Source organism: Galleria mellonella, unplaced genomic scaffold (genome assembly GCF_026898425.1).
Source record: "Galleria mellonella isolate WM207_F2 unplaced genomic scaffold, CSIRO_AGI_GalMel_v1 utg63, whole genome shotgun sequence".
In the NCBI taxonomy this organism is placed as follows: Eukaryota; Metazoa; Arthropoda; class Insecta; order Lepidoptera; family Pyralidae; genus Galleria; species Galleria mellonella.
Genome location: NW_026442130.1, coordinates 14,408,648 through 14,435,963, shown reverse-complemented (window position 1 = coordinate 14,435,963; position 27,316 = coordinate 14,408,648). Strand labels below are relative to the sequence as shown.

At 37.6% G+C, this 27,316-nt stretch overlaps 2 protein-coding genes across 2 annotated transcripts in view; both read right to left on the bottom strand.

Annotated features, from left to right (window-relative positions):
• LOC113519552 (nose resistant to fluoxetine protein 6-like) overlaps positions 1-6,483 on the bottom strand; it is a 30,509-nt gene extending 24,026 nt beyond the window's left edge. Inside the window, exons 1-6 of the mRNA XM_052899746.1 lie at positions 6,325-6,483; positions 5,680-5,816; positions 3,646-3,994; positions 2,999-3,107; positions 2,442-2,529; positions 72-238 (exon numbers count right to left, since the gene is read on the bottom strand). Of these exons, the coding sequence (XP_052755706.1) occupies positions 72-238; positions 2,442-2,529; positions 2,999-3,107; positions 3,646-3,994; positions 5,680-5,816; positions 6,325-6,388 (914 nt within the window). The 5' untranslated portion in view covers positions 6,389-6,483. The remainder of the gene's footprint in view (positions 1-71; positions 239-2,441; positions 2,530-2,998; positions 3,108-3,645; positions 3,995-5,679; positions 5,817-6,324) is intronic.
• Positions 6,484-9,943: 3,460 nt separating this feature from the next.
• On the bottom strand, positions 9,944-26,739 carry LOC113519551 (nose resistant to fluoxetine protein 6-like). The gene is made up of 13 exons (XM_031909872.2): positions 26,547-26,739; positions 24,386-24,525; positions 22,980-23,304; positions 21,468-21,579; positions 19,929-20,013; positions 19,151-19,317; positions 17,138-17,216; positions 16,428-16,531; positions 15,286-15,459; positions 14,834-14,984; positions 12,565-12,751; positions 11,130-11,272; positions 9,944-10,548 (listed from the first exon to the last, which is right to left on the bottom strand). Exons 1-13 carry the CDS (start codon positions 26,614-26,616, stop codon positions 10,408-10,410), a joined length of 1,878 nt encoding a protein of 625 aa, XP_031765732.2. The 5' UTR covers positions 26,617-26,739; the 3' UTR covers positions 9,944-10,407.
• Positions 26,740-27,316: the final 577 nt, after the last annotated feature.

Below are 27,316 nucleotides of genomic sequence, written 5' to 3'. Positions count from 1 at the left end.
ATTTATCATTCCAAATTATATAATATATAATTTGTTAATACCAGTAGTAGGTGTATAAAAGTGATCAGTACCTCCAAAATCTGTGGAGACCTATCAGAGGCACCATCTTCCAAGTGATCGGTCGTGTCTCTGAACCTGCTTCCATATTGTAAGCCAGCAGTAACCCCGACATCACGAAGAACATTTGCACCGAGTGCATACCATGCCATAGGATTCTAAAATGTGGAGTCGAGAATGACTGCAAGGAAATACACAATTAGAGAAGACAGACATAGAAAAATGTTTTTAGCAGCAGTTTTTAATACACAAAGTTATTTAAAAAATACGATTGTGCTGCTAAAAAATGATTTAAAAAGTTAAAAAAAAAAATAGCGAATAGAGTTGATTTCGAGGCGCAATTTGTCTTAGATTGTATAGATAGAGCGTCTCCATACAAATGCTTCGAGAAAAGCGGGATAACATTTTCATACAATTTTGCGTGATAAATAACTATAAGTGATTACTTTATAACTTATATATTTATTTTGTCTTATAAATTCTGCACTTTTTTTAATGCCTAAAAACTCATTTCATTTATTAAATAACGAAATATGGATACCTCAAGATACATTGTGTGCGTAAGTATATAGAACATTAATAAAAAAAAAATGTCGGCTAATTTGACAAAAAGATGACAGGTTTTTAAAGCTCGATGCTCTATCTACATAATCTAAATTCTTAAGATAATGTTTTTATTTGATAGTTAAATAAAATAACTGGTTTATGCTCTAAATTGGTATGGTATGAACTAAATTATATATCCTTAGACTATTTCGAAAATGAAAAAAGTGTTGTCCTCCTCTCTCGTACTCGCTGTGCCCAACAGGGTCCATAATTGAAAAAGTTATATACTAATTATATTATGGAATGCAATAAGAAATAAATAAATAAATTAAATTTATAATAGTTTTGGCTTAAATCTATTAAACATTTGATTGTTATTGGGCCTTATTTGGGACTCTCGGTACATTGTCAAATAATACTATAGCTACGGTGAAATTATGAGTGATAGATGCGAGGCCTAGCGTTGGCAGTGTGGCCCCGGTATAGAAAAAGCTACCACTTCCTTTCCTGTGGGTGTCGTAAGAGGCGACTAAAGGAACTTAATAGTAGAGAGTTGGGCATAGCGTCCCTCTTAAAATATCTCTAAAAGCCTTACTATAATTGCCAACCAGCCTGCCAAAAATGGCAAAACTCCCTTTTCGGGAAGGCTTAGAATGGCTATAGAATAATGACTTTAGCATAAAATTTTCGCTGCGATAACAAACTAGTGATCGATGTAGTGATATCATGACATGGTTCCATAGAATCGACCTCAATGTCCTTCGGGATGATGTAAGGATTCCAAAGAGTCCTCATACAGTCTAATCTGTTCATTTAAACGTTGCAGTGGATTAAAGTAACTTACACATATACATTAACTCTGAAATCACACTTCTTTTTAGGATAGTCATGTGTGTGTGTGTGCGTGCGTGTGTGCGTGTGTGTGTGTGTGTGCGTGTGTGTGTGTGTGTATGTATTTTTTTAACATTTATGTCCTTAAAAACTTTGCCAAGAGCTAAGAGACGAATAACAAATTATGAATACATCGTCATCGTGTCAAACGTGTGACAATCGTCTCGTTTTAACATATTTACAGATTTCCCATAAATTAACGTGGAAACATACTCACGAAAGTCAAGGTCATCTCAATGAAATCATTACAAGTATGTTTAACTACAGAGAATAATATACATATTAATATTAAATAAAAAGAAATGTTTAGAAATAAGTGAGAGAAAAAATTTGCCATGTAGTTCCGGCCTAGATTGGGTCTCACTTTCATAAGGGGCGACTAAGGGAATTTATTAGTTGAGGGATAAGCAACAGCGTCCCTCTTAAAATATCTTCTCATTAAGCCTAACTGCGTTTGTCAACTCGTCTACCAAGCGTAGCAACTGCTGCCTACAACTACTTCGTTAAAGGGAGGCCTATGTTCAGCAGATGATAATTAGGAATAAAGTAAAAATATTTTCCTATTAAAGTTAACGAAGCAGTACGAATGCAGTATACCACAAATATATATACGATTTAAAATGCAAATTGGTGTGCGTATGCGTGTGCGTGTGCGTGTGCGTGTGCGTATGCGTGTGCGTGTGCGTGTGCGTGTGCGCGTGCGCGATCTCGTGAGCGTGCGCGTACGCGTGTGCGTGTGGGCGTGTGTGTGTGGGCGTGCGCGTGTGCGTGAGGGCGTGTGCGTGTGCGTGCGTGCGTGCGTGCGTGCGTGTGTGTGTGTGTGTGTGTGTGTGTGTGTGTGTGTGCGTATGCGTGTGTGCATGTGTGTTTAAAATGTAAAAATGTCCACCTGTGCGAAGCCGGGACGGGCTGCTAGTTAATAATAAGCTAATGAATCCACAACTCACCCGTTCGTGATCATGTGTGTTGTAAAGGGATCCCAATGTGAAAATGCACATAACATGAGCCAATATAACCAAAAACGATGTTATAGTTCTGAAAAATAAAAATAAATAACATCTGAGTCCTCAGGAATGGCAACGTACGGGGGGTATCATGGGCGAAACAGTATACTCTGTTATGTCCATGGTACTGCTTATGTCTATAGGCGACGGTTACCACTTTCTATCAGGTGGACTGTCAGCTTGTTTGCCATTCTAAGTTGTATAAAAAAAAATCTATGAAGTCAATTGGTGCTCTTTTTGTCTATAGGCGACGGCTATCACTTCCTATCAAATGAATTGGTCACTTGTAAACGATTTTAAATTTCATAAAAAAGAGGAAGAGGAAGACCGAGAATTAACTACATGGGACAGATAAAGGAAACACTAGGCGTCATGTCGTATAGGGAGATAAAGGATATGGCCTGGGATAGAGCTGGCTGGAGGAAGATGCATGAATTAGTTGCACCGACAAGAGGAAACTCTTAAATGAAAAGAGAAAAAAGAGCCAAAGTAAAACGTACCTCATTGCATTGATTCCTTTAAAAATGCTAACTTTGGGATCTTTGCTCGGCGGTGACCTCAAATAGTTCCAGTTGCGTATTATTGAAAAGCAGAGAAATACCCTTGTACCTGTAATCATTATGTTCTAAATCAAACCTTGTATATGTTCTTAATAATAAAATGTATATATAAAAAACATTTTGACTTGAAGTTTAATACACAAAGCGTCTTTTGTCAGTGTTTATCGGTACTGTGACCTCATCATCTTTTGATTTGCGTGACTTGGCTATGCGTGATATCCTTACAGCTTTAATTTTCTTATTTTTTCAAGTTCCGTACTTTTAAAGGAAAAAAACGGAAAAAAGGATCACTTTATTGTCTGTCCGTCCGTTCATCCGTCCCTCCGTCTGTCTGTCAAGGCCCTTTTTCTTAAGAACGCGTGAAGTTGAAATTAATATCATATGCTTAGGTCTACAAAACAAAATTTTTTATACTTTTGTACGGAACCCTCGTTGCGCGATTTCGAATCGCACTTGACCGGATTTTTTATATTAGCGTAATTAAACAGACGGAAACAATATTATTCCCTATCGACGTCATCATCAGAACTTGATTTTTAGGTTTCTATCATCAATCTAATGTACCTAAGGTTTACAATCATACACACCTTTGCTCAAATTCGTCTTCGCCTCATCATCAAGCACGCTGTCGTAGATAGTAGCGGCTACGTTGACCAGTACAATGGTGATGAATAAGCCCAAAGCAAGCCAGTCTACCAAATCGATCTGCCTCTGGTCAGATTTCCTATCACAATTGTACACCAAAGACACCCTCGCCTGCAGTCCATACTCGTTCCAGATGCTTGCGTTTCTACAAGCTTCTATGACAGACTTCACATCCTCAGCGTCATCTAAGTTTTTATCACCGATGTATTCCTTGCAAGTTCTGGTGACACATATTCCTTCTTCTAAGTACGAATGGTTGTAATGTCTGATATGGGTAGATTCTGAATACTCCTGGGGAAATAAATGTCATCATTATTTTTCATATAAGCCACTACTGAATATAGGCCTCCCCTTATTAGGGTGTTTTGGCAGTAGTTGCCACGTTTGGCAGGCGGGTTGGCAACCTAACGGCTAAGCAATAAATACATAGTGGGACTCCATAAGAAATTCATTAATTTATCATAAAAATCTAGTCGTATTTGTGCGTTGTAATTTTCTATGAAACCTAGCAAAGATTTCGGAATAAAAATGTCATTTTTTAAATGTTTAACATAAGCGTATTTAAATAAAGTGTTGGCTTGGTATTTAAATAGGTATGTTTTATAGTTTTTTTTAAATAGACAAAGATGGAATGACGCACGCGCTGATTCTGACGGTATACAATAGAGGGGTCAGTAGAGGATGAAATGACGAAATTATGCCAGGTTGATGGGTACATCGTGGCGATTTAACCGCAATGGTTTCCAGGGGACCTGGAGGTTTTACCAGAGGGAGACTTTGTACAAAAGTCGTTTGCTTGGGTACCTCTGTCCCATTCGTGTTTCAACCTTGAAGCAGTTGTGTTTGCATGGCTGTGTTTCGGTTTGAAGGGTGGGATATGGCAGTGAATTTACAGGGTACAGAGGAATAACACCTGGAATGGCAACGCATGGGGAGTATCATGGGCGAAACAGTATACTCTGTTATGTCCACGGTACTGCGCATGTCTATAGGCGACGGTTACCACTTTCCATCAGGTGGGCCGTCAGCTTGTTTGCCATTCTAAGTAGTATAAAAAAAAGGTTCATCTGGCAGGGCATATTGCTAGCAATGGGTTCCAGTATTCCCATTACGGGCAATCCCTTCTCCTCATTTTAGTGGTGAAGCCTGTTCTTCTAGTGGTAAAAGATTCAAACCGGCAAAATAGGTATAAATATTTGTATTCGTTTAGTATGGATGGGGGAGAAGTATTAGAGGATATTCGGTAGTTCTCTGACTTTTTAAATTAGTACTACCCCTCCCTTTTTGCTGTGATAAGACTTGTTGAGACGTATTAAGACCATCTCGACCTCTAACGTGAGACTTACTCTAGAGATTTTAAATTACTAAATTTATTTTTATTTCTCTACCTCGTCCACGTGACCGGGATATGTTTATTGACCGGGATAAAGTCTATATCCTTGTTCATCCCATACAGCACGTGAGTACAAAATTTCACAGTATTTGGTTAAGCTGTTACGGTGCTATAACGTAACAAACAAACAAACTCACTTTCACATTATTAATATTAGTAAGGATAATGATAAACTTCATTTCACCAAATACTTACCTATGTCTTTTATGCACCATACTCGTATTTATTTTCTGTGAAACAAGAGGCGATTAAAATGTTCACGTCATGAACGATTTTACTGAGATGATGGTAAGACGATGATTTGGTAATATTTTTTTAAACCAATTCCTCCCCCTCATTTTAAGTCTAATGAATAAGAGTGGCGACCTCGTACGGGCAAACGCAGTATAGAACGACCCCCCCCTAGATGGAGTGACTACTTCAAATGCGTTGCCAGTGGATGTAAGTGGCTCAGGATCGTTCCTTATGGCGGTGTATGGGGGAGGCCTATGTCCAGCAGTGGACGCATAATGGCTCGGCCATGCTGATGATGATGTAAAAAAATTATGAATGTTCCATATAGAATTATGGATATAGTACATACTTTGATAAATTTCATTAGCGTATTTTCCGGTTCCGCGAACAGGTCCATCTTTATTTGGCAGTACACTCCATTCTGTACCATACACTTCTGGTACTCGTCGAGTCTGAAGAGAGGCGGCATTCTGTCATATTCCTCGTCTGAAGATCAGATATAAAGATGGTAAATTACAATAAAGGAGACATTAGAGACGTAGAAAAAAAGTGGGCCAAACTTAAGTAGAATTGGGCGGGTCATATAGCTGTATGAGTCCTGATAGGTGGGCAAAAATCTCCACTCCATTTTTTTTCTACAACTTAGAATGGAAAACAAGCTGACGGCCCACCTGATGGAAAGTGGTAACCGTCGCCTATACACATGAGCAGTACCATGGACATAACAGAGTATACTGTTTCGCCCATGATACCCCCCATGCGTTGCCATTCCTGAGGACTCAGGTGTTATTCCTCTGTACCCAGTGAATTCACGCCATATCCCACCCTTCAAAACGAAACACGGCCATGCGAACACAACTGCTTCACGGTTGAAACACGAATGGGACAGAGGTGCCCAAGCAATCGACATTTGTACAGAGTCTCCCTCTGGTTAAAATTAATAAAGATAAATAAATTTCACAAGATACGTTCAAATAGTTATTTCAAAACCTACCGGTTATTTCAAAACTAAAACATGTTTTATTTAAAAACACCAATATGATTGCAAGCCAAATCATTTTGTGAATCGATTGCAACAGTACGGTACCACAGTCACACGCCGCGCACAAACTAATATGTTTAAAAAAACATACGAAAATATATTTATTAAAATATGTATAACTCTGTATTGTATTCATATTTAGTAATAATGTAGACGCCTAAGCCCGCAGCTCTGTTTGTATGGGTGTTAATTGTAATGATTGGCTATATCATTGTCAATTAACGTCATTAAGTATTAATTTTTAACCGACTACAGAAGGGGGGAAAGGGATTGTTAGTAATGGAGACTGAGAATCCCATTGCTAGCAATATACCCAATTAGGTCGGCTTCCTTGCGGTCCCCCCTGGAAACTATCATGGTTAATTCCTGATGAATTCATCATGATGGGCTAACTGGCCTGTTTTCATTCTCATCTATCACCCTTCACTGGTGCTCCGCCGGTGTATACCGATAGTGCAGGCGGGGTTACCATACCATTTTCACACTTAAAAAAAACCGACCACAAAAGGGGGGAGAAGGGATTATTAGTAATGGGGATTAGTAGCCCTATTGCTAGCAATATACTATATCAGATCGACCTCCTCGTGGTTCCCCCTGGAAAACATCGTGATTGATTTATTATTAGATTTATCACAGTGGACTAACTGACCTGCTTTCATCTTTACCTATCTTCTCCCACTGGTGCCCCGTCAGTGTATACCGATAGTGTAGGCGGGGTTACCATTCCATTATCATGCATTAAAAAAATCAACTTCAAAATGAGGAGGTTCTTAATTCCATTGTATGTTTTTATATATTTGTTAAAAACTGCGTTTGCCAATCAGCCTGCTAAGCGTGGCATCTATTGGCAAAACTTCCCTTATGGGGAAGGCTTATGTCCAGCAGTGGACAGTTAATGGCTGAAATAATAATAAAAAAAAATGTTTTGTGACTTGTGATATTGAAAATAGAATCAAAGAATATATTTCAAAAGAAAGAAATTGCTGTTTAGCGATAAGACCGCCTACCGTTGCATATTTATCTCACATTTGTATAATTTTGTTAATATTATTCATTTTGTTTGTGCACATATTGTTAATCTTTATAACTAGTATAACTTGTAATTTATAAACTCAATAAACGAATATTATTATTATTTCAAACTAAGAAAAACACAGTACCTAACATGTACCAACATGGTGTGTAAACATTGGTATTTGGTTGTACGCAATTTACAAAAAATAAAAATGAATATTCGTGTACAGTTGTGAGGAATCTACATTTTACAGTTAACAAAACTAACATGTGAATGTTGGGTCTGGGACAAAGTTTTTTTTTTTAAATAGATATTATTTATCTCAGAAAATATTCCCAAGGAGAAATTACGTCAGCACAGGCGGCCGGTCGTTAAACTAGACAAATTATTAGAACTATTGAGGACAGAAGGAGAAAAATGTTGGGACACTTGATACGACACGACGAACTTATGAACATTACAATAGAAGGTAAGATAGAAGGAAGGAGGGGGAGAGGGAGACCGAGACATAGTTACATCAGGCAGATCAAGGAAGGAGTTCGTGTCGTGTCGTATCAAGAGGTGAAGAGACTCGCTGAAAATCGTAGTGAGTGGCAAGAGCTCCACCGACAAGAGCACAGCTCTTAAATAGGATAGACAGATAGGATATAAAAATATTTTACACCGAAACTAAAATTTATATAATTGTGTAAGGGTAAGATGATTATTATAGCTTAGATATTTAGCTTAGAAATCAACTGGAAATAATTCAATATTCTGAACTCAAATGGATTACAAATTTTGAACTAAATGACAGTACATATAAGCTTCTTTTTTATGCAACTTAGCAACGCAATGGCAACGCATGCGTTGCCACTCCATGCCACCCTTCAACTGCTTCACGGTAGAAACACGAATGAGATAGAGGTGCCCAAGCAACTTTTGTACAAAGTCTACCTCTGGTGAATTATATATATATATATATAGAAATAACTTTTGATATGGCTGACATATAAAGTTGCATGTAAACATATATCTTTATATGTCAGCCGAGCACTTAATATACCACTATGACTAAATCACATTTCTGAATTACACGATACATGCTTGCATGCCTAGTGTGTGATTCGTAGAGTTAGTCATCGATGTAAAAATGTTTTGGCAAATAAATATTATTTTCATTATAAATAATTTAAAAGAAATATAATTATCATATTTCTTTAATAATATATAATAAGTTCGATGTCTTGATAATAGGAATAAAAATAAAGATTTACATGTCAATAAATATTTTTATTACTTAAAACCTGTTGTTCTACATAATACTTATAAATGAAAAAAAAAAATAACGATAATTAAATATTATTATATAATTAATATAATATTACAGTTTTCGTAAAAAAAACGCATTAAATAATAGGTAATTAATCGTATACTTTAAAAAAAAAATATAGCCCAAAGTATAAGCAAGCTGAAGTGGCAACGGACTGGCAACATAGTTCGAAGAACTGATAACCGATTGGGAAGAAATGTTCTTGAGTGACGACTCCGTACGGGCTAACACAGTGTAGGACGACTCCTCACTAGATGGAGTGACGATCTTAAATGCATTGCAGGGATACAGGTGGCTAAGTACCGTTCTTTGGGGGGAAAAGGATTATTAGCAATGGAGTTTGACAGCCCCATTGCTAGCAATGCACCTTATTAGGTCGACCTCCACGTGGTTCCCCCTGGAAACCATCGTGAATATTTCTTGTTGAATTCGTTACGATAGGCTAATTGACTTGCTTCATCCTCACCTATCATCCTTCACTGGTGCCCCGCCGGTGTATACCGATAGTGCGGGTGGGGTTACCATTCCATTATCATCCATTTAAAAAAAGTATCGTTCTTTATGACAGTCTATGATTGAGGCCTATGTTCAGCAGTGGACAGATGATGACTGAAATGGTGGTGATGATAATATTATGTATAAAAATATGCTTTGTGTACGTATAAATAATATCACAAATTAATTAAATGAAATCTCACAACGTTTCATTTATATAATTAATAATTACTTATTAATTAGTGACTTAATAAAATCTAAAGAGGTATTACCACTATATTTTTTTTTTTCAACTTAGAATGGCAAACAAGTTTTTTTTTATACAACTTAGAATGGCGAACAAGCTGACGGCCCACCTGATGGAAAGTGGTAACCGTCGCCTATAGACAAGAGTACCATGGACATAACAGACTATACTGCTTCGCCCATGATACCCTCCATGCGTTGCCATTCCTGAGGACTCCGATGTTATTCCCTGTACCCTGTAAATTCACGCCATATCCCACCCTTCAAACCGAAACAGCACTGCAAACACAACTGCTTCATGGTAGAAACACGAATGGGACAGAGGTACCTAAGCAATCGACTTTTGTACAAAGTCTCCCTTTGGTGTGGGCTGACGGCCCACCTGATGGACAGTGGTAACCGTCGCCTATAGACATGAGCAGTTTCAATATCCATATTGTTAGAAACACTCAAATTTATAGGTAAAAAAAAAATCACTGCACTTGTACACATAAGGTTAGCTCAACAATACACTACAATTATTCCTGAATTTAAAAAGTAATTACTTTTGCCAAAATTTTATATTTGATCCTTCATATCGGTATTGAGGACAGAAGGGAAAAAACGTTGGGACACTTAATACGACACGACGAACTTATGAACATTATAATAGAAGGTAAGATAGAAGGAACGAGGAGAAGAGAGAGACCGAGGCATAGTTACATCAGGCAGATCAAGGTAGGAGTTGGTGTCGTGTCGTATCAAGAGGTGAAGGGGCTCGCTGGAAATCGTAGTGAGTGGCAAGAGCTCCACCGACAAGAGCGCAGCTCTTTAATAGAATAGATAGATAGATAGATCGGTATTTCAATATTATCGGTAAATAACGCTTATTTAGAATAGAAAGATATTTATTTGATTCAGTTGCGCTGCTTGACGCTCTTGCACGATTATAAATTTTTATGAATTTTGTTATAAATTTCTTTTTTTTTCAGGCCGCTTTTGCAGCAACCTTGTTCTTATTCGAAGAGGTATAATGGTTGATGACACGTGTTATCGGTCGTTCCACCAACAGCCAGAATGGTACTGCTGCGATTAACGTAATACACTGGATCATAAATGAATTGTTTATCTGGAAATAAAAATAAGCGTATTTTTTAAATAAATTTTTTTTTTATAACACTAAGGTGGCAAACAAGCTTACGGCCCACCTGATGGTAAGCGGTTACCGTAGCCTATGAACGCCTGTAATACCAGAGGTATTACGCGCGCGTTGACGACCCTGAAGAAACCTCTTTACCCTCCTTTTGAAGAACCCTATGCTGTAGTCTCTTGGGAGAACCTCGGCAGGGAGGTCATTTTAAAACCTGAGTGTACTACATACATTATTACACATTATTATAGTTTTAATAGCACCTACATACCTGAGTGTTTATTGCCGACATTTCGACGTGGACTGCATCACGTCGTGCTTACGACATAATTCAATTCACGTCGAAACGTCGGAAATAAAGAAGTAGGTATGCAGGTACCGATAGTGTATTTAAAATATATATAAAAAATGTGAAGGTTTCAAATTCCAAATCCTACCCTTCAAACCGAAACAGCCATGAAAACACAACTGTTTCACGGTAGAAACACGAATGAGACAAGAGGTACCCAAGCAATCGACTTTTGTACAAAGTGTCCCTCTGGTGTGCTCAAGATACCAACCATTTGTGAGAAGCTGACGTATGTGAGTTCGGTCTTCAGTCCCCCGAGCCACCTGATGGGTAGCATGTGGATCAGGTAGGCGCAGTACGACAATCGCGCCACCGGATTCCAGCCGGACCATTCGAACATACCTCGGTATATATCTGCAAAAAGTCGAATTGAAAAATTACTTAGGAGATTGTAAAAAAGTTGGTTATTTGGATAACTCTGGCCTATTTGTGTAGCCGTCAAGAAGTTATGTTTGCATGGCTGTGTTTTGGTTTGAAGCGATAGTGACAATACAAGGTACGAAGGCATAATACCTTAGTCCGGGGGGAAAGGGATTGTTAGTGATGGAGACTGAGAATCCCTCTGCTAGCAATATACCTAACTAAGTCGACCTACTCGCGGTTTCCCCTGGAAACTATCATGGTTAATTCCTGATGAATTCATCATGATGGGCTAACTGGCCTATTTTCATTCTCATCTATCACCCTTCACTGGTGCTCCGTCAGCGTATCCCGTTAGCGCAAGCGGGGTTACCATACCATTTTCACTAATAAAAAAAAAAAAAACCTTAGTCCTCGGGAATGGCAATGCAGGAATGACATGAGGTGTTACGGGGTAACTGTGATGTACATGACATTCATGTTCAGTGTAACTATAATCAGGAGTAACTATATTTATTATTCATGTATATATAGTTACTTCACACCGAAAAAACTTATTTTTTAATGGATGATAATGGAATGGTAGCCCCGCCTGCGTTAACGGTATACTCGGACGGGACACCAGTGTGGGATGGTAGGTGAGAATGAAAAGGCAGGTCAGTTAGTTCATCATGATGAATACACCTTGAATTCATCATGATAGTTTCCAGGAGAGAGGCCACGTGGAGATCGACCGAAATCGATTTAACGCAAATGAACATAACTTTGAATAAAATACTGTTAAACAATGGCTAAATATAAAAATTAAAATTAAAATGAGTGCACTTTAATTACAAAAAAGTCACTGTGTGGTCCGGCATAGAATAGGCTATCCCTTTCTTTCCCGGGAGTGTTTTTTTTTAATGGATGATAATGGAATGGTAGCCCCACCCGTGCTATCGGTATACACCGGCGGGGCACCAGTGAAGGATGATAGGTGAGGATGAAATAGGTCAGTTAGCCCATCGTGACGAATTCAACAAGAATTGTTCACGATGGTTTCCAGGAGGAACCACGTGGAGGTCGACCTAATAAGGCATATTGCTAGCAATGGGGCTGTCAAAATCCATTGCTAACAATCCCTTTCCCCCCTCCCGGGAGTGTTGTAAGACGTAACTAAGGGAGGGAAGATGGGCAACAGTGTGATAGAGAATTAGTGTCTTGTATTGTATACTCCATTCTTCTGACAGAGAAAGAGAGAGAGAGAGGGAGAGAGAGAGAGAAAGTAAAAGTAAATAAGAAATTACTCTCTAATTTGAATATCATTCCAATGAGTAGTAAAACCACGGCTATACTAAACAGCGGCTTCATCACGGCAGCGTATGCTGTCCTCACGAGGATTGACGCCGTTGGCCTGTCCTGGTAGAACAGAGTAGCCAGCAGGATGATGACGATGTCCAGAGGTATTAACATCCAATAAATAATGCGGTATTTCTGGAATCAAGAATTAAAGAATAGTAATAATGAGTGCTGTGTGGTCCCTGCATAGAATGGGCCACCTCTTCTTTTCCCATGGGTGTCGTAAGAGCCGACTATGGGAGGGCGAGAGATGGGCAACAGCGTCCTTCTTAAAACATCTCTAAAGCCTAATTGTGGTTGCCAACTAGCCTGTAAAGCGTGGCAACTATTGGCAGAACTCCCCAAGCATGGGGTTCTTCAAAAGGGGGTAAAAAGGTTTCTTCAGGGTCGGCAAAGCGCGCGTAATACCTCTGGTATTGCAGGCGTTCATAGGCTACGGTAACCGCTTACCATCAGGTGGGCCGTATGCTTGTTTGCCACCTCAGTGGTATAAAAAAAACCCCAAGCCTTTTACTTTCCACTGTTGAACAAAAGCCGGGAAGGCTGTTAAAGTCAGTTTTTTATGGTTTGCGATACAGTATTTAAGGCATCCTGTCCTCGCTGTAGGATACGGGTGACGGAATACCTATAGAAGATTAACATGGTGTATTCACTATTAATTTAGGCGCAATATTTGAGGAGCATAAGAAAGGTAAATGAACGGCCGGATACTGCAACAAATGAGTATGTATTCGGTCTCTGAACCGGCGATCTTTGCCGTCTACCGATCCTCAATTCTAGGGACGACTGATCGCCGGTCATAAGAGATGACGCAGGGCTATGAAGGTACATCAATTATGTAGTTGCATTACATTGTGTAAAAATGATTGAAAGAGACTTGTAGATAGCGGCAGAAGAGTACAGCGGTTAGGGAATGCGAAGAAGGAGGAGAATGTTCGACTACCGGGCACGCGACCGCCCCGGGCATTGTTGCGGCCGCGCGTTATTCATTAAATTAATATCTCATTACATTGAATGAATAATAATGAATGTTTTTTTTTTTTAAATCGGTTGGAAAGTATATATTTCGGTTTTTTGATGATAATTAAGAGTTTTTCCAGTTTACGTCAAATATTTTTCGACAATATGTATATTATTTGAAATACATGTACTTTGTTCCGTTGTCTTTATTAAAAGAAATTGTTTAGACAGATTAAGGTGAATGCCCCTAATTTCAGTCTGCGCTAAAGATCAGACGTCTTGAACTAAAATACGAATATCAATTTTTTTATATCACTGAGGTGGCAAACAAGCATACGGCTCATTTGATGGTAAGCAGTTGCCGTGGCCTATGAACGCCAACAATACCAGGGGCATTACGCGCGTTGCAGGCCTTGAAGATAACTCTTTATCCCTTTTTTGAAGAATTTTATGCTGTCGTCTCTTGGAAAAACCTCGACAGGCAGCTCACTTCATAATCTGAGCGTTCGTTGGAGGGAACATCGAAAAATTTTGTTACCTTTTGGAAAGGGAGGAAGGAATTTAAAATTTTATTTATTGAGTTATATCACTCATGCATTGCCGTTCTTGAGGACTATGCTGTGATACCTTCGAATCCTGTAATTTTACTGCCATATTCCACCCTTCAAACTGGAACACATGTATTCACAGCTGCTTGTGGACAGAAACGCTTGTGGGACAGAGGTAATCTATAATATAAACGACTTTTGTCTATAATGTCTCTCTATGGCAACTTGGTTTTCATGAGGTTTTCAACACGGTTCTGGCAGGATCTCGTGGAGGTCCACTTGACAGAATATATTGCTAGTAATGGGTTCTCTAAATTTAATATTTTACATTTTCTCTTTCTTCCCTACAAAAAGAGCAAGTAAGTTGAGATGTATTTTCACTTTGCATGAATAGAATGGATGGCTGACTTTACGTATAAAAAAAGACAGCATTAGATGCAAAATGGCTGTACTTAGGGGCAATGGGTGATGTTTCAGAAAAATAAAAATAAAAACTTCTAAATTGCTATTGTTTTGGGAATTCATAATATTATAATTTGAAAACAAGAGGAATTATTACAATTAACATTAATAATAAATAAACAATTAATAAATTAATTTACTTTATTTAATTTATAAACGAACTTAAATATAGTAAATGCTGTAAGAGGCTGAACTTAGGGAAGTTTACCCTATATCAAACAAATATTTTTTTATAAAATTAGGTTACCTTGTATTTGTTTATGTCAAATCCATGCCTCTGCCAATAGTATATGTAATACCCTGTCAACATGCCCATCGCGAAGCTTGCCATATTCGTGTGCCCTCGTTTATACACGTTGTTGAAAGTTGGGTCCGATTTGAAGACAGTCGTTAGCACCCTGCAAAGGATAATATTTTTTTTCATGGGTGATAATGGAATGGTAATCCAGCCTGCGCTATCGGTATACGCTGGTGAGCTACAATAGATGACGATGAAAGCAGGTCAGTTAGCCCATTGTAAAGAATTCCAGCAGAATTAACCACGATAGTTTCCTGGGGGAACCGCTTGGAGGGCGACCTGATAGGGTGTATTGCTAGCAATCGGACTGCTAGCTAATCTATTACTGACAATCCCTTTCCACCCGATGAAAATAATTAGTTCCTATAAAAAATTTGCGTGAAATATTTAGTCTTACTCACTCGGGGGACACTAGGAGGGTTCCGTTCAAGTCTTGTAAGTAAGTGTGGAGAGGCGGAAGCATAAGTCCCATAAAGAGCATCATGTACATTGCCAACTTCTTATTTCTATCGCTTTTGATCATAATGAAGACTATCATTCCTAGGATGTGTAGCTGCATATCAGCCGCTAAATACCTGCAGAGCAAATTAAATAATGATAAGCAATCGGTATTGTTTACAAAGTTGGTGTTTTAGGTGGTGAAGAGTCGGAAGATGTAATGGAGGCGCGGACCTGCTATGGACAACGGGAATTAGTAGATTTTTGGTCTTTGTTTATGTCTTTTTTTTATGCAACTTAGAATGGCAAACAAGCTGACGGCCCACCTGATGGAAAGTGGTAACCGTCGTCTATAGACATGAGCAGTACCATGGATATAACAGAGTATACTGTTTCGCCTATGATACCCTCCATGCGTTGCTATTCCTGAGGACTCAGGTGTTATTCCTCTGTACCCAGTAAATTCACGCCATATCCCACCCTTCAAACCGAAACACAGCCATGCAAACACAACTGCTTCACGGTTGAAACACGAATGGGACAGAGGTGCCCAAGCAATCGACTTTTTTTACAAAGTCTCCCTCTCTCTCTCGTCTCTGAAGACGTTAGTTGTGATCACTTTTAACTAGGAATATAATCAGTGTTTTACTACAGTATAAAGAAAGAAAGAAAGAAAGAAAACATTCATTGCCAACAACAAAAAGAGTTACTACAATTATCAATAGAAAAAATAACTTTAAATTTGTTATTGCAACGTGGCCGCCACTCAGCATGTGCTGCAGCAATTTAATTGCTACAGCGCTGATATCCTGTGATAGCCATGCGTGACGTCAAGAAAGTTATAAAAAGTTTAGCTTTTGGTTTAATATAGTTTTATTGGTAATCATTTTCTAGAGTTTTCTTCATTATTACATCAGCTGTTAACCATAAGAGGGTTTTGTTAATAATTGTCATGCTTGGCAGGCGGGATGGCAATCTCAGTTAGTCTTTAGTTAAGTTTTAAGACGAGAGACCTTAAATTTCCCTTAATCGCCTCTTATCAAAGTTCTAGAGTTTTAGTAACGTAGATGCTTAGGAAAGAAGCTACTGCGGAGTCGTTCCATACCATGTTTGCGGCATACACTCGGAGTGGTCGATGTAATTGTTGATCATCAGGATGTGGTACCACCAATCTTGCTGGCAGGCATTCACTTCTGTTTCAACTACTTTCTGGAAAATAAGAAGAAACACCCCAAATGTACCACGCTGAAGAGATAATGGAAGAAATCCTTTAGTTAGTAGTTTAATTACCAGATCTTTATTTTATGGAAATTTAATCGTTTTTATTATACTGTTAAAGCATTAACAATATGCCATGAATATTATTCACTCCTGCGTATAATGAAGCGGTTTCAGCGGTAAAACCAATGGACGACTGCTAAGTTATTAATAGATAATCACACACAACATCAACCAGTCACAAGAGTCGCTCATCACGACGTCGCGATAACGCCAATCATAACGCAGGAGAAATTTATATGACCTTTCAGGTTTTCAAAATTGTAACTTACTCGCAAAACAAAACTTCAACGCATTACATCAAATTTATATTACATCAACGCTTCAAATTATTATCTATTTTTATTTAACCTAGTTAAATCGCTTCAAATACTAGGTGTATTTATTCATCATCATCATCATCATATCATCCGTTCATCATCAAAACGCAAACGCACATCATTAACAATACTGCCTATATCCAGAATTTCTTTATACAAGAGTACATATGTGTAAACATTTAAAATAATATTTAGAGCACCTTCATTCATTGCTTACCTTCCATAGTGGTCCAGAGCCCACGTACCTCAGCCAGGTCGCCGTAAAAGCTAAAACGATTGCGTATGGTGGTGTAATCCTGTATAAAACAAAAGACTTTATTTAATCAACTAGGCGAATTTACAAGGTACAGAGGAATAACACCTGAGTCCGGGGGAAAGGGATTGTTAGTAATGGAGACTGAGAAATCCATTACTAGCAATATACCCAACCAGGTCGACCTCCTCGCGGTTCCCCCTGGAAACTATCTTGGTTAATTCCTGTTGAATTCATCATGATGGGCTAACTAACCTGTTTTCATTCTCATCTATCACCGTTCACTGGTGCTCCATCAGCGTATCTCGTTAGCGCAAGCGGGGTTACCACACCATTTTCACCCATCAAAAAAAACACCTAAGTCCTCAGGAATGGCAACGCATGGGGAGTATCATGGGCGAAACAGTATACTCTGTCATGTCCATGGTACTGCTCATGTCTATAGGCAACGGTTACCACTTTCCATCAGGTGGACCGTCAGCTTGTTTGCCATTCTAAGTTGCATAAAAAAGGCAATCTTTACAGTTTCCGAATATGCTTACCTAGGAAAGTATTAGTACTAGAATAAACATTGTAAGAAAGATAAAAAAATATAAAAAATATTTGATAAACGAATATGAAGCAGTACAAAGTGATATATGTAATAATTTATTTATTTATTACATCTACTCGGTGAGCCTTACAGTAAAGGAATATTACATAAAAATATTAAACAAAAAATAATACACAAAAAAAAATAAACAAAAATACTCAATTGAAACAAAAAACGTCTGAACACATATATTCTGTGGTCACTCGACGAAACTCCAGCAAGTTGGAGGCAAATACATCCAATTGCGGATACTGGCTTAAAATATCATTGAGCAGTTTCAATGCAAGATATATATATATATATATATATATATATATATATATATATATATATATATATATATATATATATATATATATATATATAATGAAATAAAACCATACTTTAACCAGTTGACCTTGAATATTCCATTGGCATCTGACGAAACTCCAGCATGTTGGAGGCAAACACGTCTAGTTGTGAATACTGGCTCATAACAACATTGAATGGGGGTAAATCGATTGTTAGTAATGCGGACTTAGTACTAGTTCCATTGCCAGCAATATATTCTGTCAGGTCCACCTACACGAGGTGTCCTCTAGAAACTATCGTGCTGAGTTCCAGGTGTATTCATCATGATGGGCTAACTGACCTGCTTTTCCATTCTCATCTATCACTGGTGCCTCGCCAGCGTATACCATTAGCACAGGTGAGGCTGCCATTCTATTATCATCCATTAAAAAAGTCATTAAGCAGTCACAATGGAAGAACTCTGAACTCTCTCAGGTTTTTTTTTGATGGGTGAAATGGTATGGTAACCCCGCCTGCACTAACGGGATACGCTGGCGGAGCATCAGTGAAGGGTGATAGATGAGAATGAAAACAGGCATCAGGAATTAACCATGATAGTTTCCAGGGGGAACAGTGAGGAGGTCGACCTGATTGTGTATATTGCTAGCAATGGGATTCTCTGTCTCCATTACTAACAATCCCTTCTCCCCCTACTCTCTCAGGTTAATTCTATTACATATTCCCATTGCTGTTAGGATTACATTGGATTACTGCAAATCAGTTATAGTTAAGATTTTTGTCAAGGGTATAATCAATGAAAAGTGGTAACTGTTACCTACATTCATGAATAGCACCATGGACATAACAGAGTATATTGTGGTGTCTATGGATGCTCTCATGCAGTCATTTCTGAGATATAAGGCATCTTGTTCATGATGGCAGGGTACAGACACTGTAATTTCACTAACGTATGACTCTATGTCGTAATGAAAATGCTTGATGCCAGAAACATGAATAAGACAGCAGTAGGCGTCCATATAGACTATCTTGCTCTGATAAAGGTGAGATATAAAATCAAGAAAAAATATTAAAAGAGTATATACTTAAATTCTTACCGCAGCCACCTCAGTATCACGCCTCTTGGTAAGCACATCCAGGTGAGCTCGTTGTGTTCGGAGTAGCTGAGCAAGTTGTACACGAGCAGGAGGCCGGATATGGCGAAGAAGATCTGGATGATCAGGCCGCCGTTGAAGAATATGTGGTAGCCAAGGTTGTCGTACATCTATTGTGAAAAGTTTAGTTGGAACAATGATGTGTGGACATGGAGGAAGCTGAGTTTCTATGAAAATTTTTAACATATTTGTTACTAGCGGCTTGTCCCGGCTTCGCACGGGTGGACGTTTTTACCTTTTAAAAAGCAGCCATTAAGGCTGCACACGCGACGAAAGCTTAAAAATGGAGTAACTTTTCCCGTTTTCTCAACATTTCCTTTCACTGCTCTTCTCCTATTGATCGTAGCGTGATGAAAATTATACTATAACCTGGCCAGGAGTATGAAGAATAATTGTACCAAGTTTTGTTAAAATCCGTCGAGTAGTTTTTGTTTCTATTACAAACATATAGACAGTCAGACAAAAATTTTACTGATTGCATTTTTGGCATCAGTATCGATCACTAATCACCGCCTGATAGGTATTTTGGAAATATATTCCATGTACAGAATTGACCTCTCTACAGATTTATTATAAGTATAGATAGATTAGGCCAGTATATTGATGTTGTAACTAAAATATATACATATTGTTATATAATAATTCATCCCTATTGCGTACCATGCCGCAGGTAAAAGCTAGTTAAACAAAAATAATGACAGCAATTTAAAAAGTGTCTTACCTGTTCATAGTGGTGGACGTTTTCGAGGGATACAACCGTTGGCAGGATCACATGTGCCATGATCACGAACATCATGAATATTGATCTGCAGACAAAGTGTGCGGTGATTATATTTGTTAACGACGTTTACAATCAGTGGACAGTTGGTCGTTTTGACATAGAACGTTCTGGTCTTGACCGGAATCGATATTTGAATATTTTAACTTTTTTTTTTATACAACTTAGAATAGCAAACAAGCTGACGGCCCATCTGATGGAAAGTGGTAACCGTCGCCTATAGACATGAGCAGTACCATGGACAGAACAGAGTATACTGTTTTTTTTTTTTTTTTTTTTTTTTTTTATACCACTTAGAATGGCAAACAAGCTGACGGCCCACCTGATGGAAAGTGGTAACCGTCGCCTATAGACATGAGCAGTACCATGGACATAACAGAGTATACTGTTTCGCCCATGATACCCCCCATGCGTTGCCATTCCTGAGGACTCAGGTGTTATTCCTCTGTACCCAGTAAATTCACGACATATCCCACCCTTCAAACCGAAACACAGCCATGCAAACACAACTGCTTCACGGTAGAAACACGAATGGGACAGAGGTACCCAAGCAATCGACTTTTGTACAAAGTCTCCCTCTGGTAAAGTACTCCGGTTAACTTGTGATACATCAGTTGGACAATGCTTGACTGTAGATAACCGGTTAAGAATCTCTTGTAATGAGAGTAACCTCACCTGTGCTATTGGTATACATTAGCGGGGCACCAGTGATATGTGGTGATGAGAGCAGATTAATAGCTCATTGTGAGGAATTACGTTAGAATTAATCATGATGGCTTCTAGGGGAAACTATCACAATTATCACGTTATGATATTTGTGATAGTCATTTTTTTTATTATTTTTATTACTTTTATTGTAAACTTAACTTTTATTTGAAAAATAGCTCGTTATGCCCGATCTTTTCAGTGGAAATTGCATTCCGAACTGTGCGGTAGATTAATAAAAAAATTAATATTAAAAAATACTTGTAATTCAGTTTACTTGAATTAAAAATATTTTTATTTATTTAATAGCTGACTCGGCAAACGTTGTTTTACCATATACGTACATTATTTCTAGAACTATACATGAAAATATATCGTACTACAATTATTATATTCGATTGTCATCTTGCAACCATATTGCGGCATATAAAAATTGCGATTAAACGACAGGGGTTGATCGTAAAAGCGTGAAAATTTTAATTTGTATGTAATTTTTCAATGCTAAATCATAATAAAATAAATTGTCAAACAAATAAAAAAAAATTTAGGGGTGGGTCACCCTTATCGTTGAGGGGTATGAAAAATAGATGTCGGCTGATTCTTAGACCTACCAGATATGCACACAAAATTTCATAAAAATCCGTAAAGCCGTTTCGGAGGAGTTTGGTAACAAACACCGTGACACGAAAATATATTAGATTTATTTGAGGAGCAGGCGATTGGTGTGTTTATGTGCTACTTATTATTTATTATTATTTATATTATTTCAATAATTACCTCCAACCGTTTAAGCCTCTCAATCTAGCCGCGAACTGGTTCTTGTAAGAAGTTGGAGTCACTAGTTGTTTCCAGTTGTCAGGCACGGAGAAGGATAGAAGAAATTTGTTCTCTGTGAACATTGAAATATTTTTTTTTTATACAACTTAGAATGGCAAACAAGCTGACGGTCCACCTGATGGAAAGTGGTAACCGTCGCCTATAGACATGAGCAGTACCATGAACATAACAAGGTACACTGTTTCGCCCATGATACCCCCATGCGTTGCCATTCCTGAGGACTTAGGTGTTATTTCTCTGTACCGAGTAAATTCACGCCATATCCTATCCTTCAAACCGAAACACAGCCCTGCAAACACAACTGCTTTACAGTTGAAACACGAATGGGACAGAGGTACCCAAGCAAACGACTTATAAATTCATAGCAATTTTTACATAAGAGGCAAATTGATGCTAAGTGTTGGTAAGATATAGTAACAGTTATGCTAAATAATCATCATGATGATAAGTAAATAGCGTAAACAGGGTATGAATTTTTATTGCATACTAGTTTTTTACCCGCGGCTTCGTCTGCGTGACCGGGATATGCTCACTGACCGGAATAAGAAGTAACTCTGTTCCTGTTCCCCATCCCATATCGTCATAGTCGTAGAATACTGACGGTACTGACAAAGATTACATATATAGATCCGTCAGTATTCTACGACTGTGACGATGTAGTGTATACCAAATTTCATAATGACTCGTTAAGCCGTTAAGTCGCTATAAATTGTTGTTAAATTAATTGTTCTAATTATTGATAAGGGTTTTTGATGGGTGAAAATGGTACGGTAACCCCGCCTGCGCTAACGTGATACGCTGGCGGGGCACCAGTGAAGGGTGATAGATGAGAATGAAAACAGGCCAGTCAGCCCATCATGATGAATTCATCAGGAATTAACCATGATAGTTTCCAGGGGGAACAGCGAGGAGGTCGACCTGGTTTGGGTATATTGCTAGCAATGGTATTCTCAGTCTCCACTACTAACAATCCCTTTTCCTCCTTACTGTTAAGGGTACAAACAAAAAGGTAACAAATAAATAAAAATAAGCGACGCTTAAAAAAAAAGTGTATATTATAATTTTATCTATGGTATAACATATATGTAATGTAATCTGTGCCACAAGATCGCTGCGTTACGTTGGAAAGTGTTTCGACCGGTTCTGAGAGTTTTCATTTTTACTTGTCTAATCTTGACCTCCATTCTCCTAATTAACATTAGATTATTTGATTAAATAATCGACTGCAAGAAACAGAAACCCTTACGAGGTCAAAGTAGTAGAGTAATATTTAATTTCAAATAAGTTATTGTATTTTTTTTTATGCAAATTAGAATGGTAAACAAGCAGACGGCCCACTTGATGAGGTATCTATATATCCAGGTATATATATATATATATATATAAAATATGAAATTATTATTAAATTAAATAAATAAATAAGTAAAATAAAAATGTAGAATCCAACAGTACCTGGAATCTTTTTAGAAACATATAGAGCACCATACAGGGTTCCAGTAGCATTGAGTACGATTAACGATGTAATAACAAATGCTACAAGTAACTCTCCATTGCTGATCACCACGCTCTCTCCTTGTCTGTCGCATAGAATAACGTCGGAGTCGGATATTTTGCTTTTTAATCTGTACTCCGACCACAGAGTATCGTTGAAGCATCTCTCGACACTTGCAGTGAGGTCTGCGTCGTCAGAATAAAATGTGTTGCAGGTGTCTGTTACACAGACGTAATAGCGGAGTCTGGTGTGGTTGAAGTGCTTTGCAGTATGCGCTGAATATTCCTGAAAAGAATAATAAAATATTACTTTTTATTGTTTACTATACATAAACATAATGACAGGAACAATTAATTTTAAATGTAATGTAATCACCAGAGGGAGACTTTGTACAAAAGTCGTTTGCTTTGGCACTTCTGTCCTATTTGGGTTTCTATCGTTATGTTTCGGTTTGAAGAGTGGGATATGGCAGTGAATTTACAGGGTATAGAGGATAACACATGAGTCCTCAGAAATGGCAACGCATGGGGGTTATCATGGGCGAAACAGTATACTCGTACTTTGTTATGTCCATGGTACTGCTCATGTCTATAAGAGACGGTTACCGATTTCCAGCAGGTGGGCCCTGTTTGTTGCCATTCTAAGTTGCATAAAAAAATACAAAGGTGAGCTTATCTTTAATAAGAGATTTTTTCCAGCAAACATTTTTATGTCAAATTAATTGATATTTAAAAATAACATACGAGTATTTATAAAATAAGTATATACAAAGAATAATTCAAACTACATATTAATTACACAAAATACATAAATCCTTCCATATAAATATTGGAATAAATGATACATTAAAAAATACAAACATACACACACACATACATATATATATATATATATATATATATATATATATATATATATATATATATATATATATATATACCACCACCACTCCATTATCATCCATTAAAAAAAAACCCCACCCGCGCTGTCGGTATACACCGGCGGGGCACCAGTGAATGATGACAGACGAGGATGAAGCAGGTCAGTTAGCCTATCGTGACGAATTCCACTAGAATTAACCACTATGGTTTCCAGGGGGAACCACGTGGAGGTCGACCTAATAGGGCATATTGCATATAGCAATGGAGCTGTCAAACTCCATTGGTAACAAATTCTTTCCTCCCGAAATAATGATTATGTACCTAGTTATCAAAAGAGCATGAGCAACCACGAGGTTTACTACACTACTAATTTTAACTTTTCATTTTTGGGGGAAAGGGATTCTTAGTAATGGGGTCTAATTGGCCCATTACCATTACCGTTGCCATTCCATTAAAAAAAACCTTTCTTCTAATATAAAAAATACCTGAATCATAGTCAGCAATTCGCTGGGCTCGTCAGATACCAGCGTCATGTCCACTGAGCAGTACAATCCACTTGGATGTTGAAGACATGAGTTGTATGGATCCATGCGGAAAATTGGAGGCATACGTTTGTATTCTTCCTCTGTAACATACATATTTTTTTATACCAAGAATTTTTTATACAACTTAGAATGGCAAACAAGCTGACGGCCCACCTGATGGAAAGTGGTAACCCTCGCCTATAGACATGACCAGTACCATGGACATAACAGAGTATAATGTTTTGCCATTTCTGAGGACTCAGGTGTTATTTCTCTGTACCCAGTAAATTCACTGCTATATCCCACCCTTCAAACCGAAACACAGCTACGCAAACACAACTGCTTTACGGTTGTAACATGAATGGGACAGAGGTACCTAAGCAAACGACTTTTGCATAAAGTCTCCTTCTAGTAAGGGGAGCTGAAGAATGGGCAATTTCTGTCTATTTTTATAAAAGAGGTTGTTAACTCTCTTTATGGCCATTTATTGTTGCTATATACGTATATCAGAATTAAATAATAGCGAATATAATGAACACACAATGTATTTTATCATATGGGGGGAAAGGGATTGTTAGCAATGGAGTTTGACAGCCCCATTGCTAGCAATGCACCTTATTAGGTCGACCTCCACGTGGTTCCCCCTGGAAACCATCGTGAACAATTTATGTTGAATTCGTCACGATGGGCTAACTGACCTGCTTCATCCTCACCTATCATCCCTCACTGGTGCCCCGATATATGTGTGTACCGATAGCGCGGGTAGGGTTACCCTTCCATTATCATTCATTAAAAAAAAAAAATATTTTATCTATATTTCTTTATTTTTAACTTTTTTTCAATAGAATTTCGCGGCACACTTTTGGCCACAACAGAATATCAGTGTTTTACTCTTTTTAGGGCAAAGCAGTAAACTGAGTTGTGACCATTTTGTGTTACAGTGGCACACGCATGAAGGGAATTTTTTTTTTACAAATTTTATGCATTTTTTTTCTATTTTTTGTACATATATCTTTTTTTTTTATCTTTTTTCACTATGCATTTATGTCTATTGTTTATGTGCTGTAAGTAATGTAAATAAATTATCTATCTATTTACATATCTATCTATATCATGCTATGGTGGTAATAGACAACTTGTTTACGTGCTTTGTTCAGACATTGACCGTCGAGTTTAGGTGAAGGTTTCACAATAAACATACACAGTTACATAAAATGATAGCATGTCGGCGTCTAAACGAAATATGAAGTTAGGAGCCTTGGAAGTGTAGTATTGCGACAAAGTTGTGGTTTTTTATATTAGCTCGTTACCATCGGACGGGCTGTATGCTGATTTGCTATCTTTGTGGTACAAAAAACAGTTCGACATGCATAATAAATGTCTGCAGAAGCAAAATCAGGTATCATGAATAATGGTGAATTAGGTTCACCAAACTAATAGGTGATCAAGTCATTATCACTGCTTGACTTCGTTATGTTGGCTTGTTTTATTCTTCTCATGTACTAAAATAATTAGTTTTCCGAAACAATGAACTAATTTTCTGTGTGACATCATCATCATCATCATCATATCAGCGTTTAACTGTCCACTGCTGAACATAAGCCTCCCCCTTGGGGGAAGGAGTGGTTTGCCAGTAGTTGTTACGCTTGGCAGGCGGGTTGGCAACTGCAGTTAGGCTTTGGTGATGTTTTAGAAGGGATATTAAGGTACTATTTTTAGCTTCTTACGACACTTCATTCAAAAGTTCGATAACCGATGGGAAAGAAAGATTCTTGAGTGACGACCCCGTACAGGAAAACGCTTTTAGCGATAAGTTCGCCCATTGTTTTCTCATTGTGATTATTTCTTTTAATTCTTTATATTTATAATAAGTTTACTATTGTAATCTTTTGGAGGAAACAATAAAGAGTATCTAAAAATTGTGCTGTGATATCAAATTTGAAGTTCAGAGATTGATTTTGAAAAAAACGACATTTCTAAATTGACCCCAATGTAATTATCTGAAGGTGGAACAATTTTTAAAACCAATTAATATATTTTTATTTGTGTTTATTCTATATGCACAGAAAAATTCACCTCTTTAGATTAATAATTATAAAGTATTTTTTATATAGGTACTTACCATTTAGCCTGTAAATAACACCGGAAGTCCCATGGAAAACACATAAAAACAATAGTACAAGTACGCCCATTTTGTGTTGTTATATTTAAAATTACAAATAAAATAATACTGAAGCACATTTAATTAAATTATTTAATTAAATCCATATCTTACTGCTCATTATTATAAAATAATAATTAGAATTCTAATTAAATTATTATATTATTTAAATGAAAAGTGTAAATGTTTCCACGCGTATTTCTTAGAAGGTCAGTTTTCTTTTATATTAAATTAAAACGCGTTTGACCACCGCGGGTCATTTTCACTTATGACACGGCTCAACTAATAAAGCACTATTTTATATGATACGATTTAGTAGGCATAAGTTAATGTTGAACGATAAAGACATTAAACAACTCATACGTCTATATTTGCAAAAACGTGGTAGACAGAACTTGATGATTCATAGTATGTCTTACTTTAGATTTGCAGTAGAGACATAAAAAAATTACAATTTCAAAGTTGTAAACAAGTCTATTTAAATAAAGATGATTTGAACTTGATATGATGTCTACTAAGAATATATTATAACAGAGAGAGACTGCACAAAAGTCGTTTGCTTGTTGTATCTCTGTCTGTTTCGCCCATGATACCCCCCATGCGTTGTCATTCCTGAGGACTCAGGTGTTATTCCTCTGTACCCTGTAAATTCGCGCCATATCCCACCCTTCAAACCGAAACACAGCCATGCAAAAACAACTGTTTCACGGTAGCAACACGAATGGGACAGA